The sequence below is a fragment of the Lacerta agilis genome, chromosome 14 (assembly GCF_009819535.1).
Source record: "Lacerta agilis isolate rLacAgi1 chromosome 14, rLacAgi1.pri, whole genome shotgun sequence".
NCBI lineage: Eukaryota > Metazoa > Chordata > Lepidosauria > Squamata > Lacertidae > Lacerta > Lacerta agilis.
The window spans coordinates 48,254,961-48,274,202 of record NC_046325.1 but is presented as its reverse complement, the minus strand read 5'-3'; the positions used below and the strand labels follow the sequence as shown (position 1 = coordinate 48,274,202).

Here is a 19,242-nt window from a genome sequence, read left to right as displayed (position 1 = left end):
ACTCAGCCTGCCTTGTTGAAGTTCTTCTCTGTCCCATTCCCTTTGGACTTTGTTCTGCCATTTCCAAATTAAACTTTCCTTTTAAAGGGGCCGTGGCTTTGACCCGAGAGCCAAGAGAATCTTTTCCTAATTGTCTTCTTGATCCATTTGTCATATTCCCTAAAATAGTTGCTTCCCTCTTTTTCAGATGTAGGGACCATGCTCCTCCAACCCTGTTAGCTGAGTTAACCTGCCTCTTGCTTTTTCTGTCAGCAAAGATTCAAATCTGAGTTTGCACTTTTTGCCTCCTGCACACCTGCCTCCTTGCATCGTTGTGTTTGGTTCCATTTCCATTTGTTCCATCCTTGTTCCTTTTCCTTGTTCCTTTTCTAACCCAGCATTCTGGTCTGCTAGCAGCTTTGTATGTTCCTTCCTTTGCGCATAGCCTGGGACTAACAGTTTTGTTGATTAAGAGCATTATGTCCAGAGAGTAGATTTATCTTTATTCTTCTGCCCACAAGCCTGAAAATATCACTTCTAAACATATGCAGCTGATCACTTCCAGAGGAGTGAGTGGGGGCAGCAGAATGCTAAGCAACACTTTGGATTTTAGCTGTTTGACTTTAATAAGCTAGGCCAGGCATAGGCAGACTCGGCCCTCCGGATGTTTTGGGACTACAAATCCCATCGTCCCTAGCTAACAGGACCAGTGGTCAGGGATGATGGGAGTTGTAGTCCCAAAACATCTGGAGGGCTGAGTTTGCCTATGCCTGAGCTAGTCTATTTGCAGTTTACTTCCAGTAAAGAGCCTTGTGCACTGATCTGACAAAGGTGAGTGCTGGGGACTAGATATGCAAATTTGAGCACATGGGCATATCAGCATTCCAGGCATTTCTGAACCCCAGAGCATTATGGATAAGGTGAGAATACATTACTTTGTTCATCTTGCAGTGCTAATGCGAAAGCACAGGCTTGCTCACTGTGCTAGGCTGCAGGCTGTGTGCAGCTCCTCGTTTTAAGCTGTGTCTAGATCAGGCATCCCCAAACCTGGCCCTCCAGCTGTTTTGGGACTACAACTCCCATCACTCCTAGCCAACAGGACCAGTGGTCAGGGATGATGGGAATTGTAGTCCCAAAACAGCTGGAGGGCCGAGTTTGGGGGGTGCCTGGTCTAGATCCTACACAATAGTGATTGGGGAGCTCACAACATTTTTTCTGTGTGCAGTGCGTATTTATCCTGTCCAGGATAGTAGACACCGAGTAGTAAAATAGCACTATTAAAAATAAAACAAAAGCATATTTAAAAAAATTAAAAGCATTAAGATTTTTTTTAAAAAAACATGTAAAGTAAAACATTAAAGTAATTTTTTTTTAGTGCATACCTCAAGGAGCAGTTCAGTTGGCAGATGAAGTGCTATATGAAACAGGACTTGAATGTCTTCTAGACTTGGTTGATAAACACTGGAATGGATGCAGATCACTTCATTGCAACCCAGCTTTTTTATGTAAGTACGAGTCATTTGTAGGGGATGTGTGTTTCTTCATGTTAATTTGGCTCCTTCCTCCTGCAAGGTGACTTGCGAGTAACGATAGCTCGGTTTCCCCCATGGATTTCTCCAACCCTGGCAACAGGTTTGACAGATGTGCACTGCTTTTCACCTGGCAGAAATAGTCCCAGTGGGGAAATGAGAGGTGGGCTTTTATTTTCCCTCGCGTGTTTTTGGCCTCTTCAGCACCATTCACTGCATTGGCTCAAGGAGCAAGACTGGCCAGTTTAAAGGCTTATTGTGCCATTTCACGAACTAATTCCGAACTCCTGCTGGGATGGACACCTGTTGTCATGCGAGTAGCAACACAAAAGTGGTCCCTTTCCTTGGAAAGCAGGAGATTATTCCAGAGAGTGATGGGAGGAGTGTCAGCCGGAGGAGAAGCAATGTGAGCAGCGCTTACCTGGGGGAATGCATCTTCCCAAACTGGCATTGGTTACCTCGGTTTCTTCACGCTATGAAGCACAGTGGGGCGACGGAGGAAGCAGGTGATCCCAACGCCTAGTCTCTCTGCCTGGAAATAAAATAATAAAATAAAAAATTCCTTCCAGTAGCACCTTAGAGACTAACTAAGTTTGTTCTTAGTTGGTCTCTAAGGTGCTACTGGAAGGAATTTTTTATTTTGTTTTGCCTATGGCAGACCAACACAGCTACCTACCTGTAAGTAACTGCCTGGAAATAATCACAGGAAGAAAATGGTCTGAAGAGCTCTCATTTGATCAGTACTGTGTTTTGCAATGTGACCCCATGTCTCAATAGATAGGATTAGACTGGAGGGTACTTGGCTCGGCATAAGGATTTTGAAAAGGGGCTTCTGTTTGAACTGGGGCCTGGAGAACCAGTGGGTGAGTGGCTCAGTGGTGATGCTATGAGAGGGCCTTGGGTCACAGGAGCAAATAACTAATTTTCCAGCAGCAGAATTTCTTTGTGAACTTAAAAAGTTCTGAAGAAGTGTGCATGCACACGAAAGCTCATACCAAGAACAAAGTTAGTTGGTCTCTAAGGTGCTACTGGATGGAATTTTTTATTTTTTACTTTGTTTTAAAAATACAAAGGCGTGCCTATCGGACATCGCCTTCTGCTCTCATAGTAAAGCAGCTCTGTTAGGATCAATTTTGCTGAGGTTACTTGCAAGTAAAAGCCTGAATTTGTAAAGACTGAACAGGTGGTTTGAAGGAAATTACACCCCCACCCCCCACCCCCCAAAAAAACCCTGGTCACTAAATATGAACTTAGAAAAATCTCCTTTAATTCCTAGCTCAGGCAGAAACTGTTTTGTCTGCAATTCAGAAATCCACGCCAACAGATCAACAGAGACCTGCTGCAGAACACCAACAGCTGAATAACCTTCGGTTAGAGAGACAGGCTTTGCAAAAGCGTATCTCTGAGCAAGAAGAGCAGTACAATGCCAAGATCAATAGTTTGGCATCAGACTTGAATAGCGCTAAAAAAGACAGGGTAAGTAGAATGCAGTATTCCGCGACCCCATGATTTCCCTGTGCATATATGTATGTAATACATACATACATACATACAAACAAACAATGTTCTAATCTGGGATGGCAAGATGCAGCTGTCAAAACTCCCAACAGCCAGTTTCAGATTTTTTTAAAAATGCATTTATTCGAACTTAAAAGTCCACCCCATCATCCAAAGGTCCCAGAGTGCAGGATGCCATACTGGTGTTCCTGTATTGCTGATGACCAGATTTGTCTTCTATCATTTTATGCTTAATGTTGCTTCTGCCAGTCATAGGGAAGACTTCAGCAATTGGCGACAAGTTCAGCAATTCACTCTGGTTTCCGATGTTTCAGCAAGCATTGAGTATGTACTCCTAGGCAAAGGGGTAGAAATTTGCTTTATTTTTAAAAGGAAAGTTGAGTTTTTGTTTCCAATGTCACATTCTGTCCTTTTTGTGGAAGTTCAGCATATACACAGCCATCACTAAAGGCCATGTAAAGCACAAATCCTGCTTAATGAATCTCTCCCCAGGCAGCAGTGTTCTGTTTTTCAGGGCAGAATTTCTCCAAACTTGTTTGCAAATCAGAGATTTCTTTCTTTTCAGTTTAAGCCACCTTAACTATAGAAGCTCTATAATTCCTTCAAAATACAAAGCAAACACTGAAATTCAGACCATTCTAATTTATTTTGTCCTCTGGTGTTGTGTTTATAGCAGCTGTTGCTTGATCCGCAGGGTCTATTCTGATTACTTTTAGCTCAGAGAATCACAGGGATCCCACAGCAGTTGGAGCAGCTGTTGGGTAGAATCTGTAGGTAGGAGTGCTCAGAGGTTGCAGCCACACTGGCAGTTGGAGCTTCCCATTTGCATCTGTCAGAGCTCTGCAGGGCATATCATTGAACGGTTTATAGCCCCTTTATGGAATTATTGGTGTACTAGGTCAGTATTTCAAGCCACTAATATTGGGTAACACATGCATGAATTCCTTGTTCTTCATTTTACTGTAATTTACTGGTCAGCAGCTTGAGCTAAATACAGTCGAGTCTATCTTGCCAATTAGTCACTAGAAATCCCTCTTTTCTTTCCTCATCTTGTTGGATTTCTGTCTCACATCCACCCGACTACTTTTTCTCTGTCAGCAGAGCATATAGGACAGGGTTAACTCCTCTTCAGAAGACAGGGTCAAATTGCCCCTGAAAACTCTTCCCAGTTCAGTCATATGAACATGCTTAACCTGCTACCACTGACATCAGATCAGTGCTCCCTGGCAGTGTGGCCCTGTCAGAACAGGGGGGCAGGAAGAGTACACTTGCATGAAGCCTTGGCTTTGGCCTTTAAATGTCCTGGCTCCTGCCGGATGGAGGACTTGAACTCAGATCTCCTTCCTCTTTTGCTTCCTTGGTTGCTCAAATTGGTACAGAATGGAAAAAGTCAGCAAGGGTTATTGGGAACAACAGGTGCCATGCATGGCTAAGCAGGTGAAGACGTTGATCCAACCAGCTTGCCCCTTTCTACTCCCTTGCCGGTGCTGCCGGCCATCATTTCTCTTCCAAAGCCCCTGCACAGCTGAGAGGGAGGTACTTGACCTGTGTCTCAGTCAGGTGGTTCCCTGCACCAACACCAGGGGAGGGGCCTCTCATCCTCGCCTGTGGGAGTGGTCTTAATGTAGGCCTGTCAACAGAGTCTGAAATGTAGGGTGATTCCTTGCCAACCCGTCTGGGTTGTCCTGTGTCTCTCACTTTGTGTTGTTCAATGGGGTTGCGCTGACCTAGAGTGTGGTGGGTGGGGGACTAGTGGGATTAGGATTAGATTTGGGTTAAAGAGTGGGGGAGAGATTATAGAGAGTATCAGGGAAGGCCCGCGGAGTAGCCATAATACTTAGTAGAGACCTGAACTTCAAAGCCACCACAGTCCTTAAGGACAAAAGAGGCAGATTCATTTTTGCTAAAGGGACACTAGATGGCAAAATTAAACTGACAATCGGCTCCATATATGCCCCCAAACTAGAAACAACTAGAATTCATCCAGAAAACACTAAACAAGTTCCTCTTCTTCTCCGAAGGGGAAGCAATCCTAGGAGGGGACCTCAATCTAAATATGAAAGGTATATCCCCAAAGACATCCACCCTACAACCCCACGGGCAACCTTCCTTCCAAGGAAACCCCCAACAACTAGGGACTCTTACAAGTTACTAAAAATGCTAAAAAAAACAGGGGTCTCTTTGACATTTGGGGTGAGCAACACCAGGGAGACATCAGCCATACATTCCAATCCAGACGCCATGGTACAGTGTCCAGACTGGACAGCATTCTGCTCACACAGGGTCTGATCTCCTCAGTGAAATCAACAAACATAGGTACATAAAAATCACAGATCACGCCCCAGTAGAAGTCACTGTTGAAATAGGAGAGGGAACACAAACCACCCCATCATGGTCCTTCAGTCCCATCCTAACTACAAACAAACAAATTAGAGATGGTCTCACAAAAACTCTCCAAAACTACTTCAAGGAAAATGATGTAGACAATATAACAGAGTCTGAAATGCTACTTTAATCATTTGTAATGCCTAATAAAGGTTTGGTGAGGTAATGGCCACTTTAATCATTTTCTCTGTCTCATCGTTTTCTCCTTTCTACACCCCCCCATTGTATTAGGATATATTGAAGCATAATTTAGACAAATTACTGAAAGAACATGCAGCTCTGAAAGTGCACAGTCCCAAAATGGAACACAGGACCCAGAATGCAGATGCCGCCCAGGCAGCACCACTGCAGATAATCGGTAAGTTTGTAAAAATATATATATATATATCTGAATAAAACAGTCCATGTGGTTTTTGAACACATAAAGATTCTGTATCCTCCATCCAATAAACGGCAACTTTGTAAGTTTATAGCAGTTGGGGGAGAGGCAACCTAGAGCAGAGATCCTGCAAATGGCATACGGAACTTTGCATGTACATTTTGGTCCTTTCTAGCCTTGCAGTAATCACTGCAGACTCCTTAGGAATAGCATTTGCTGCAGTGCGAGGGGGCGAATGAGCCTATCCCTGGTGTACAGGCAAAGATGCTTGGGGCACATTCTAACTGGTGGTGGCTGGAAAGGACCGTGAACCTGGCAGGGCCTCCAGGCCAGCTAAGAGGGGGGGGTGGTCCCCAGAAGCAGGACCGTGATGTCTTTCGCTGGGCTACTACTGCTGGGGTGTTTTGCTTTTCTTCAAACTACGGCCCTGTGAGGGAAGAAGGACGTTGTACTCTCTAGGGGACAGGGGTCCCGTGGACTGTCCTCAATTATTTTCTTCTGGGTCACATCACCCTCAATATTTTCTCTTCCCCCTTCCTCCTGTCTGCCTTCCCAGCTTCCTCCCTCTGCTGCCTCCCCCCAGCCACATCCCTCCTTCTCCTGCATGGCAAAGAGCAGACAAGCTTCAGACCATGGGAAGGCAAGCCAGTGGAGGCAGGGCCCTCCGGCGGTGGAGACATGGGGCCCCCAGGGGGAGAAGCCCCCAAACTTCTGTAGGGACAGCCTGAGCGCCAACGAGAGTGCCTGGCCAGCTGACCCAGGGAAGGAGGGGGACAGAACAAGCCCCCCTGCCATGCTGCCCATGCCCACGTCACCACTGGCTGCCAATGGTCACTGCTTCTGCCTGGCCTGACCCCTGGCTTGAAGGAAGGGGACGAGGGGCTGGGGCGAGACGGGCCTGCAACCCCCCAACCACTCAGGTCAGCACCACAACCTCCCTGCACATGTGGGGAACAGATTCCCCATGGAATTAAACTACCACAAGGGTCAGGGGTGCCTCCTGTGGCCAGTGAAAAAATCTCTTATGCCCTAGGAGACAGAAAGGAAGATAAAAGCAGAAGAAGAGGTTACAGGTGGGAAATGTCTGGGAATGCCCAAGTCTAAACTCAGAGCCCCTGGCTTATGTCTTGCAGGAGGACTCAGGATCCACCCTGGACCTCAACCTTTCTCTGTTCCCTCCCTGTGTCATATTAAAGATTGTAAGCCCCTCAGGGCAGGGACCTTTTTATCAAGGGTCACACATGTGAGGAACGGATTCCCCATGGAATTAACATACCACAATTTCAAATGTAGCTTCCTCATTTTTACAGCGCCATAGCAGCCGCTGTGTCCTTCATGTCTGAGGACCTGGGACACAGAAAGAAAAATAAAAACAGAGGCCCTGTGTTGTCACAGAGGTTACATATGGGAAATGCCAGGGAACCCAGAAGTCTAAAGTGTCGGATTCAGGCTTATGCTTTTCAGCAGGACTCAGGGACCACCCTGGACCCTCAACCTTTCACTGTTGCCTCCTTGTGTCAAATTAAAGGAGTTTAAGGAACCTCTTTGGGAAGGGTCACATGCAGTGATGCTGTAAACAAATAATACCAAATAAATCTCACTACGTTACTGCCTCGTGTGAGCTCAAGCCCGCTAGAGACCTTAAAACCATAGGCTGTGTACCCACCATACCTTTGGGGCTCATCCCCACTTCCCCTTGGGTCGTGTGCCCAGCAAGCTCAGGTGTGTTAACAGGTGTGCTCTTTACTAGACCGGCTGGCCTGGTTTGCAAAAGTCAGCCCAGGGATTCCTTGCCTGGCACAGTTCTGCAAACCTGTACTTTCATTGAAATCCCAATTAATCATAATCCTACCATTTATCAGTTTCTAGGGTCTCCTGCAAATGTATAACAGTACTAGCTGTTCCCGGCCACGTGTTGTTGTGGCTCATTTGGAAGATAGAAAAGAGAAAGCTTTTTAGGCCCATCTTCTCCCGTTGAGCTCCCACCTGCTTTTCGCCTGCCTCCCCACAGCTTCTCCCGTTGAACTCCCTCCTGGCTCCTCTCCGTCTTCCCCCTCCCCCCATAGTGGAAGGAGACCCCGTTTTTGCCTGCCTCCCCACAGCTTCTTCCGTTGAACTCCCGCCTGCCTCCGTTACACCCCACCTTTCTTCCTCCCTCCCAAACGGCTTCTTTCATTTTTCCGCCAAAACTGCTGGATCCGCCCCCGCACACACACAGGGGGGGCGGAATCCCCTCCCCAAGAATGGACGTCCCGGTAATAGTGCTGGCTCCACCCCCTGCACACCCGACCCCACTCACTGACTCTCTCTCTCTGTAGTTTGTGCTCGCCTCCCTCTGACAACGTGGGTAGGATCTCGCCTCCAAGATCCCCCTCAGACCATCGCTCTCCCAATCCCCCCCATCTCCCTCTCCTCCCTCCTCCTGGGCTGTCAGACCTTGTATAGCCTGTATGTGATGTGATGTCACTACATTGACAATGGTGGTGGCTATGTGGCTATGTAGTATTGTGATGTCATGCTGCTCACTATGTGATTGGTTAAGATCTAAAAAAGTATGTTTTTTTCCTTTTTACCTGTCGCTGGTGTGACTTCTATGTAATATTCTTGCATAAAAACACTCCAGGAATGGAACCCAACGTTGTGTCAAGATTTCAAAGCGATCGGTGCAGTACTTTCGGAGATTTGAGGTTTTGAACAAACACACATTTACAACTACCAGACCTTTAGAAGACATCTGAAGGCAGCCCTTCAGCCTCCAGGGAGGCTTTTAATGTTTAAGAGATTATTGTATTTTAATGATCTGTTGGAAGCCGCCCAGAGTGGCTGGGAAAACCCAGCCAGATGGGCAGGGTATAAATATTATTATTGTTATTGTTCCACCTGAGGTCTGATATAAAATAGCATATCAAATATATGCATTGTTGGGGTTTGTAAAATGGAATTTCAGAGAGTAAATCTTAAAAGTTCCAAAATTTCTTAACCCTCGTGTCTGAAGTGATTTCATTCACTGTCTCATTCCTGTTGTGCTAGATCCTGTTGAGATCCCAATGCTTTGCTCATAGGAAAAGGTCACCAGCTCATCAGTTGGCAGCTGCTACCCCCAAAGACCTTTTTTGGTCCCTTTTCTAACCCCACCCTTTGTTTCATGGGGGTGATATACAACATGATTAAAACACAATGCTTGCAAAGATTAAAACTTTTAAAAAATACATCACTATAACCTATACAAGTAGAGTTAAAGTTGCTTCAATTTTATATCAATACTCATAATTCAATACCCATCAGTCGTGCTGGGCATCCTCTGCTGACCTCAGGGCACAGGTTGGCTGGCACTGGAGGAGGAATTTCTTTAAGCACTTGGGCCTCCAAGCTTTGGGCTTTGTACACCAGCACTAAAACCTTGAATTGGGCTTGATAGCTCACAAACAGCCAGTGTGTGTTCCCTTTTGGATCCATGACCCATAGCTGCCTCACTCAACTGCTTGGCTCAGCTGACAAATACCCATTCCTTCTGATCTTTTGCATACGGCTTGGGGGAATGCAGTGGATGGGAGTGCAACAAGCAAGCCCCTTCTCCTCATCTTTTTCATATATACTTTCCTGTCATACAGTGCTAACGCCTTTTTTAAGTAAGGTGGTTGCCTATGGCTATCTTCTTTCTCTCTCCAGAGCTTGAAAACCATCACAAGCTGTTGGCTGATGAGAATGCCAGTTTGAAACAGCGCCTCCACCACTTTGACAAGATGCAGGAACTCACAAAGATGTTGCAGGAAAGCCACAGGTAGAAGTTTAGTACTGGATGTTAAGTGGAAGTTCTCAAGATTTCAAACGTTTGACCATTTAAAATTTTGTTCCTGTGTTCCACGGCATCCTGCTTCTCCCAATGTTTGGTCGCTGTCTTTGCCAAGCTGCTTCCAACACACGTTCTTTCATCTCCCTCCACACAGAGCTGCTCCTCCTTGTTGGACCCCAAGCTCTGCTCAGCCACATTGGCCACCTGGAACCTCCAGTGCTCAACGTCTAAATACTAAACAGTGTGAAAAATGAGGAAACGGAGGGCAGACCCAGGAGGAGAGACGTGATTGCACAAGTAGACAAACTGAGTGAAAGGTCGAGGCAGGGTCTGAATCACAAAAGCCAAGAACCAGCTGTTCTTACACAAGTTTTAATTTCATGCCAGGTTCTCTTCTCTTGCACCCTGCTTACCTCCAAAAACTTGGTTCCCAATTTTTCCTCCCTGACTGCCCTCCCAAAAAAGACTTGTCATTTTTCTCACTCTTACCTCTAGTTCTTTCATTTGCAAGAGAGAGAGAGAAAATACCAACAGGTCTCAAACAAAATGGACAAGTAAGGAGAAGGCACCTGACCTACCTTAAGGCATGTGAAAAAATGCACATGAGCATCTATTTGTTATCCTGTAGGAGAGAAAAGGATCCCCCCCCCATTATTGAACCAATGGAGCCAAGGGGTAGAAAGAACTGGCTCCCTTTTGACAGCGCAGCAGCCAAGACATGCTTTCAAGCCACAAAATATGTTATCTATGATCTCTCCAGGTTTGAGTGCAGCTGTGTGTGTGCAGGCCTGTTCTTCACGTCTGTAGGCTCCATAGTTTATTTTGTAACGTAATAATTTATTTTCTTTTTAAAAAATGCAACGCTTTCTTGCAGAACCTTGGTTTCTACAAATGAACGTCTCTTAAGAGAACTGGAAGAGGCACGTTGCCGACATAAGGCCGAAGTGGAGCAACTACACTGGAACTACAAACAGTTAAAGAAAACACTTCCTCCTAGCAACATCACCCAAAATTAACAGCAACAGATGTTAATAACAGTTAAAGGCATGTGAGTGTAAATGATTTATAAAGGATGACTAACCCTTGGGGTTATTTACTTCCATGAACCAACCAGCTTTTAACACTGTGGCTGATTTCTCTTGTACCTTGTTTTTTAAGACATCCTCCCCATGGTTTTTGAATATAGGGCTGAATATATTAAATTATTGAATGATTTTAATGCATTATTCGATCAATGGCAATTTATATGGAAAGTAAAGTTTTTAAGTAAAATAAAAATGATCTCTTCTACTGTGAATTTTGTATTCACCTCAAACTTTTTCAAATAGGGATCATGTTTATCATTGACCAAGTTATTGTTGCAGAGCTGTGTACTGATACTTTAGGAACAGCTGCAAAATCATGGCATTAAGACATGCTTAAACTTTGAGCACTTCTGCTCATGGAATGAAATTTAGCAGAAATGTGACTTGCAGTGCAATCCTGTCCATGTTTTCTTGGACTGCAGCCTTAGAAGGGATGAGGGATTCTCATACTGTTGCAGGTGCTTTAAAAATAATCCTAGCTTATTCTTTCACTTATCCTGTCCTTGAACGTGATATCTGTGGATCAAGAATTAACCTTTGGCATATGAGATCAGTAGCTGCTGTTTCCATATTCCATTAAAAAGATGCTGTTTCAACAATACTGTCCACATCTTCGTTAATACCATTTGATCAACTAATTAGGTTGATTGCTCACTGAGGTCCAGTTTCTCTCTGCATTCTGGCAGTTCCAAATTCCTGCTGGTGGGAAATATAATGGTGTGTGCCCTATGTCACTGAAGTGACCTTTTGTTTTCTTTAACGTTTTGGACAATTATTTCTGGATTTCAAACCATTGAAATTTTGCATCTGCTGATGGAATGGCAAGTAAAGGATTTGCCCATCACTGTGCCTTTCCAAGTCCAACTGATCCCTGTGGGGTGGCAGCCAGAGCCACATGGTTGCTGCCTCAATTTCCTTTGATGCTACTTTTGAACAAAAAGCATCTCCTATGGCAATATGTTCCCTGCTGAAACAGCACCTTCCTTTTCACAGTCAAATAAAATAATAGCAATAGTAATTATAATCAAGAATTATAAGTGGACCAGATAAAAAACTTCTCTAAATGCACTTAATTTTAAAACTTCCAACAATTTTTAAAATCTTGTTTTCCAGATAAGGCATTCTAATTGAATCATAGAATTGCAGAGAAAAAAGGCAAATTCCATGCTAGGGCTCATTATGAAATGAATTGAAAATAAAACTGCCACTATCATAATACCGTCACACAAATCTCTGGTGTGACCACATTTGAAGTCCTGTGTACATTTCTGGTTGCCTCACCTCAAAAAGGATATTGCGGTGTTGGAAACAAGTTCAGAAAATGGCAACCTAAATGATCAGATATACAGCAACTCCCCTGCAAAGAAAGGTTGCAGCGTTTGGGACACTTTAGATTAGAAGAAAGTCGAGGAAGAGGTGACATGATAGAAGTGTGTGAAATTATGCCTGGCAGGGAGGAAGTGAGGAGAGCAGTTTTTTCCTCCCTCTCTCCTAACACTAGACTTTGTGGACAGCCAGTGAAGCTGAATGTTGGAGGATCCAGGACAGAGAAATTACTTCTTCATGCAGAGCACAATCAAAACTATGGAACTTGCTCCCCCCAAGAGTCTGTGATGGCCACCAACAGAGGTGGCTTTGAATGAAGAGACCAAGTCATGGAGAGGGCAGTCAATGGCTCTGCTCTGCTCCACACTTGGAGGCAACAGTGCTTCCAAATACCAGTTCCCGTTTGCTGGTTTCCCACAGGCAACTGGTTGGCTACTATGAGAACAGGATGCTGGCCTAGGCAGGCCATTAGCCGGATCCAACGGGGCTGTTCTTATGTTTTTACAGGAAATAGCAGTCTCCATTGAGCCAGGTGGTGTGCATGTTGAGGGCAAACCCCAGTGAAGTGATCTTCCCTCTCCCCCTGCTGCCTGGGTGAAAAGGGTTTCATGGCCATGTGAGCACCTTTTCTTCATTTTAGAAACTGTGCAGTTTTTCAGTGTTGAAAAAGAAACTCCCAAGAGGTTTCACCGAAGGACTTCATGCAAGGATTCCTTAAAGCAACCAGAGTTCCAGTGCTCTAAGGTTCTGGGTGTTAACCCTGTAGGCAAGTTGGGTAGTACTCTTATTACATTGGTTCCATTGTAAACAGCAGGGAACTGGTTGGGTGTGAATGATGAGCAAAATGTGAAGTGTTTGTTGACTGCTTTGTGGAGAAAGTAGGGCAAGTACACCTTGAATGCCGTATGAGGCAGGATAAACACAGCTGCCACTTAAACTGTACAGTTGCAAGGTATGCTAAGCTGCCTAAAAATACTCCCAGTAGATGAGATCAGAAGGTGAATGGGATCTAGCAAAGGAGCTAGCCTGCTAAATCAGCTTTCAGATAGTGCACTTGGATCTCTGCTTCCTCTGGAGATAGGTGAAAGTTAATGACGCGAGCTCCAGTGCCGCTTCTCAGGTGATGGCTGCAATTAGCCACTTGTGGCCATGATATCTGTCCACTAGCATTGCCATGTCATCATGTCACACAACCTGTGGCCCTCCAATGGTGACCGCAACTCCCATCAGCCCTGGGCAGCATGGTAGATGGAGATAGTGAGAATTGCATTCCAGCAACACAGGGTAGGAAACAGCATATGGGTGGGCTGCCAGGCAATTATGAAGGGCATTCTGGTCAGTAGTGCAAGTGACACAAAGCAGCAAAAAATGCTCTGACCATTAAGGTATGTTGAACAGAGCTGCCCAGTGATCTGACCACATTAAAAAAAAATCCTTCCAGTAGCACCTGGAGAGACTAAAGGTGGTCTCTAAGGTGCTACTGGAAGGAATTTTTTATTTTTTATTTTGTTTTGACTATGGCAGACCAACACGGCTACCTACCTGTAACTGACCACATTAAGACGGTTCTCTTAGAAATGTACACACACGACACTTGCAAAAGCAAATTAAGACGTTTATATTAATACATTTATTGATCACTTTACCAACTTAAGATACAATTCTATACTCTCAATAGCAATAATATATATTACAGAAAGCTTGATTTTAAAGAACAGCTATAAAACACTATGAAAACTGACATCTATTCTCAAGCCAAGCTTTTTACAGCACTATTAGAACTGATGAACTTGATTTTTTTCCTAATGAATGAAGAAAGAATGAAAACCACAGAAGCCATCAATGTGGTTTTAGAAATTAGAAAGACAACTAGCAGAAGATTTCAGCATTTGGAACACTTATCACAATTTTAACATTCACACAGATAAAGTGATAACACATTTAAGTTTCTAGCATTAATAAATTGTGTAAAAATATATTGCATATATACACACACACATATATAAATTTGTTTCATTTTCCTGAAAAAGCCTAGTACAAACTAGTAGTATATAGCTCACTTTCAAGTTTCTTTTAATTTACTTGTGTAAATATTTAATACTGGTATTATAAATTAATAAAAAATAAAGACCTGCAATCAGAATAGATTTTGCCTGGGCGTTACTTTCCACTATTAGATTGGCCACCATATGGTGAAATTTCATCAGCCAATGTTAGTTCTCTTGTTTCTTTTGCCATTTTCAGGGCAATTCTAAAAGCCTCATTTGGCCTTTTAAAATTCTCCACAACTCCCCTCACATTTGGGAGCAAATTAGTCAAGCTCCAGGACTGACACAATTTCTTTGGCCTCTCTGAGGGCATGTCAGGAGAGGCTTTGGAGCAAGCAGACCAAAGGCTGCTCACCCCCTAGAGCAGAGGTCGGCAACCTAAGGCCCATGGGCCGGAAGTGGCCCATGAGGGTCGCTTAACCAGCCCATGAGCTGCCCCCGAACTGAGCCGCCCGCTGGGCAAGTCCGCACACGCTACGCTAAACTGGCGCAGTGTGGGGACTCTCTTCTGCAGCTCCGGAAATCGCTTCTGTGCATGCCCAGATGCCAGAAATTGCTTCTGCGCAGGTTCAATTTCCGGTGTCTGGGCATGCACAGAAGCGATTTCCGGCACCGCGGACATGTGCAGACGTGATTTCCGGCGTCACACTGTGCCGATCCAACCCACGGAGGATCTCTGCGGGAGTGATCCTGCCCATGCCCAGTAAGCCTTGCCGACCCCTGCCCTAGAGCATCCTGTTTGGGGGCCAACCGTGGTCCAGCGGCAGTGGTGGAGCACCAGGGAAGCCTCCAACTTCAAAGGTTCCCCCTGCTGGTGAATTCTGTAACATCCATCAGCCCCTTCTCACGCTGCGCCCCCAGAGCTTAAGTCTGAAGTTACACCAGATGTTTTCCAAACTAGAAATTCTCAGTAACTGGTCTCACTCCACATTTACATAGGACTTTCATAATGTTCGAATCTCAGTGGGGACAACACACATAATCTGGCAAAACGGGCACTACATTTGTTAAAATGCATGGTTGCGTTTTAACATGTTACTATCATAACAGCTATGGGGGGATCCAGTAAGAATTCACACTGCTAGAAGGGGATTAACCACCTGCTACACTTGCATCCTGAAAAAATTGCACCTCCAAAAAACATTCTCCCGAAAGAGCGGCTGCTGCTGGTGTACAAATCTATGCAGGCTTACTCAGCAAGGCACACACCCCATTTCATTTTGAGTGACTTCCAGAAAAAACATGCCCTAGGGCACCACTCTGGGTTTGACTAATTTGTGCTGTGCGGGGCCCACTGTGCTCAGAGCAGCCAAATGTTACGCCTTCTGAGATCTGCGAGTACATTGTACAGGTTACCGTTTCACTGGTTTTAATGCATGACGTGTCAATGAGAAAAAAGAAACAGGTGGAGTCCATGCCAGCTTTTGTTATGCTGTCTAGTGTTCCGGGAGAGATAACAGCAAGTTCACCTTCTCCACCAGGAGCCAGCGTATGATACAACTGCATCTCTAGGTAGCCAGAGGGAAGCAATTTGAAAGCAAGCCATGTGTTGTCATATGCTGGGGTAGCCAATGTACCTTCAGCTCCCATTAGCGTCTCCCAGCACAGCAAATGTTCAGGGTTGGGAGTTACCCAATAACACTGGGGGGGGGGGGACACCACATTTCCCCTTCCCTGGCCATATACCAATATTTATATATATATACAACAAAAAGGTAAGCCAAACCTGTGTTTCCTTAAATTGTGCAAAACAAAAAAACATGCTCACAGTATTAGTCAAAAATAGTTTTCAATATAAATATATAATCTTCCTCTTGTGCTTAAAGTACTTGGAAACATTTACTATTCAGCAAGGATAAACTGATTTACTTATCCCTCTCCAGTTAACACAGCAGAGCAGGAGTTTTATAACTTGCTACCTTCCGAGAACCCTCCCACATCTACAGGTACACCTGACACAGACACCGAGTTTGTTGCAGAGGACACACAAGCAGCTCCAAGGAGAGAATCCCTGTTCTTGTTGGCCCTGGCTGTCTCGGCCTCCTGTGCCCCGCTACACCAGAAGTAACCCCAAAACACACCCATTTCCCTTATGTTTAGCTATGAATTGAGGGAGAAAGATGGCTAGGGCCCAGTCTGAGGTTGTTACACTTATTTCAGTGGCACCAAAGTTCACCTAAATGCAGCTGCAATTTTATGCACACTTAACTGGGTGTACATCTGATATAACTGAATGGAGTAAGTCCCATTTAACTAAACAAGGCCTACCTTGGAGGAGACGTGTAGGAATGCATGGTTATTCTAGATACAACCCAGAGGCGTGGATCTGTCACTGTAGGCTCTCCAGATGTTGTGGGCTATAACTTTAAAAGTACCATGCTGCCCTGGGCTGATGGGAATTGAAGTCCAAAACATCTGGACAGCACAGGGTTTGGGAAGGCTGCCATAAGCTTTTGAGGAACATGTCCCCCCCCCCAACCCATGAACAACGTCAGGGAAGAGGAGGCAGTGGTGGAACACATGTAATGGTTGACACACGTCTTTGCCAAGTGTGCCTAATGCACCTTTGGCCTGCAAATATGACCACCGAAACCTCATAAAACCACGTGATAAAGTTGACATGCATTAGCTGTGAAATGGCTTCCATTCACCAATCATCTGAGGTCTAATAGCATTTGCACAGTGGATGTTTAGCATAGAGGAAAAAGCAACAGCTGCATTTTGTGGTTCACATTTACCCCAATTATCAACTATACCCATATTCAATCTTTACTTTTAAAATACATACAAACCCATCTAACTTTAAAAATAACAGCTAGTTTAAGAGTTTTATGAACCATGCAAGTTTCTGCGCTCCTCCCTGCCAACTACTGTTTATTCAATTTACATTTGATTTGAGTAAGTTTTGACTTGCACTGACGATTTTAAACATAACCAAGCCTTCCCTCAAAGAATGCAAAGACTGCAGCCAGAACCAGTTCCTTCAAGTGTCAAGACACTTCATAACAAAAATCATTTAAGATTTTGGTCATGGTATGGTCTCCCAATCCCTGTGCCATTTCTGGAGTAGCCATTCTGCCCTTTGCCAGTATCAGGATCTGTCCTTCACATTGGTCATACTCACACAATTCAAGCCTGAGACCACTGAAATAAATGGACATTTTGTCACATGCCTCAACTTTTGTGGAGTCTATTTAGTATATATAACCCTGAAAACATTTGCTGTCATTGAAATTTCATTTCTATGCATACTTGCATCTTACAGACAATTCCAGGATAGACTTGAGTATGTCTCCTGTTGGGAGCACAGAACCTAAACTGAAATTTCAAGTCTATCTAGCTCTTCCTCAGAACTATTTGCCACAACCAACTGGCTATGGGCAGGGAAATGGCACAGAAGGATTTCTACACATCAAAATGATTGTGTGGCTGCTCTCAGAAAGATGGAACAGGGGTGCCAGCTCCTGAGGACCCAACCCTTTTGAGCCCCCACATTGGGTGGGTTTTTTTTGGGGGGGCGCAATGTTTAAAAAAGTCAGAGCCAAGCACAGAGTGATTTCATTGGCTGCATCTTTCTCCTCCTCCTCTTGCCACAGAGGTGAAGTTGGGAGGAAGCAGCCCTCAGGCAGTGGCAGCAGCAGGAGCCACCAGCCATTGAAGCCAAGCTGCCATCACTTTCAGCTCCGCACCTGGCTCTTCTCAATGTCCTGATGTTGAGACGTTGCACATGTTATGTCGTATACACAACGTCAGTCCTCCCAATCTCCCTCACAAGTTGGGGCTTCTGAGATGGAAGAGTTAATTCCCATGTGCAAACTGATGTGACCCACGCAGAATGGTAGATTGTTACAATTCCAACATAAAAGCTCCACATTTATATCACACCAACCATGCAGTGAAACAATTACATGATCTCTTGGTCATATGTCAACCAGTTCATATTCTCAGTATATTAAGCAGGTCTTGTAGATTTGCCCCCTTAAAAGCAGAACCTCTGTTGTAGTTTCCCCTAGTTCTATCAATATCTGTTAGCCCATGACCCTAGTTTGCTAGGAACAGAACATTTTAGCAAAATATACCCTGCTTTATTCATGGATTATTGCTTCCTTATCTTTAACTGTTCATAACACTGGAGAGAACAGAAAGATACTTTGGCATCTTAAAGGTGTGAAAAAATATATCTATTCACTGTTAGGAGGAGGGGATTTTCCTAACTAATGCAGGGATTGTTGTTGTTTAGTCATGTCTGCCTCTTTGTGACCCCATGGACCAGAGCACACCAGGCACTCCTGTCTTCCACTGCCTCCTGCAGTTTGGTCCGACTTATGTTAGTAGCTTTGGGAACACTGTCCAACCATCTCGTTCTCTGTCATCGCCTTCTCCTTGTGCCCTCCATCTTTCCCAACATCAGGGTCTTTTCCAGGGAGTCTTCTGTTCTCACGAAGTGGCCAAAGTATTGGAGCCTCAGCTTCAGGATCTGTCTTTCCAGTGAGCACTGAGGCCTGATTTCCTTAAGAATGGATAGATTTGATCTTGCAGTCCATGGGACTCTCAAGAGTCTCCTTCCAGCACCATAATTCAAAAGCATCAATTCTTTGGCAACCAGCCTTCTTTATGGTCCAGATTCTAAAAGGTGTTAACTCAACCCTCCATCTGCAGTAGAGATATTGTGAATATCCATTCCTGCTTCGTTTGTGAAACCGACATGCTGGCTGTTGTGGATAAGTGTCCTAACATACAGTAGGTATCATGGCAGCCTCTTTTGCTCTCACACAGGCACCAAAGTTGTTCACTTGTGTGAACAGTTCAGCTAACTGTTGGGGGATAAGGTGTACATAATGGGCAACAAACAATCTGATCTACATTATCTTGATTAGATAAATGTTAATGCTTTTAAATGGGCAGCGTGGTGCAAATTCAAGCCACTTATGCATGCAAAGTTTGGTGGGATAGGAGAGCTGGGGGGAAATTCACACCTGACAACCAATGCGCCCCTTGGGTTTCAGACAGTACATGGGTAGAGGAGTCCCAGAAGCCCAGGACACCAATTTTCATGGCCCTCTAGTGGCTATGGTGGCTCATTTACCAGAAGTAATGTATTTCATGTTAAATCTGAAAGTACGGTATATAATCAATTCTGACCAAATTAAGCATCCTAGAGCAAAATATACATCAGGCGGCATAGTTTGGTCAGAATCCA

At 44.6% G+C, this 19,242-nt stretch overlaps 1 protein-coding gene across 1 annotated transcript in view; it reads left to right on the top strand.

Annotated features, from left to right (window-relative positions):
* CEP72 (centrosomal protein 72) overlaps positions 1–11,267 on the top strand; it is a 28,841-nt gene extending 17,574 nt beyond the window's left edge. The window contains exons 10-14 of the mRNA XM_033169945.1: positions 1,355–1,484; positions 2,785–2,984; positions 5,643–5,769; positions 9,460–9,571; positions 10,458–11,267. Coding sequence (XP_033025836.1) covers positions 1,355–1,484; positions 2,785–2,984; positions 5,643–5,769; positions 9,460–9,571; positions 10,458–10,599 — 711 coding nt within the window. The 3' untranslated portion in view covers positions 10,600–11,267. The remainder of the gene's footprint in view (positions 1–1,354; positions 1,485–2,784; positions 2,985–5,642; positions 5,770–9,459; positions 9,572–10,457) is intronic.
* The last annotated feature ends 7,975 nt before the right edge of the window (positions 11,268–19,242 follow it).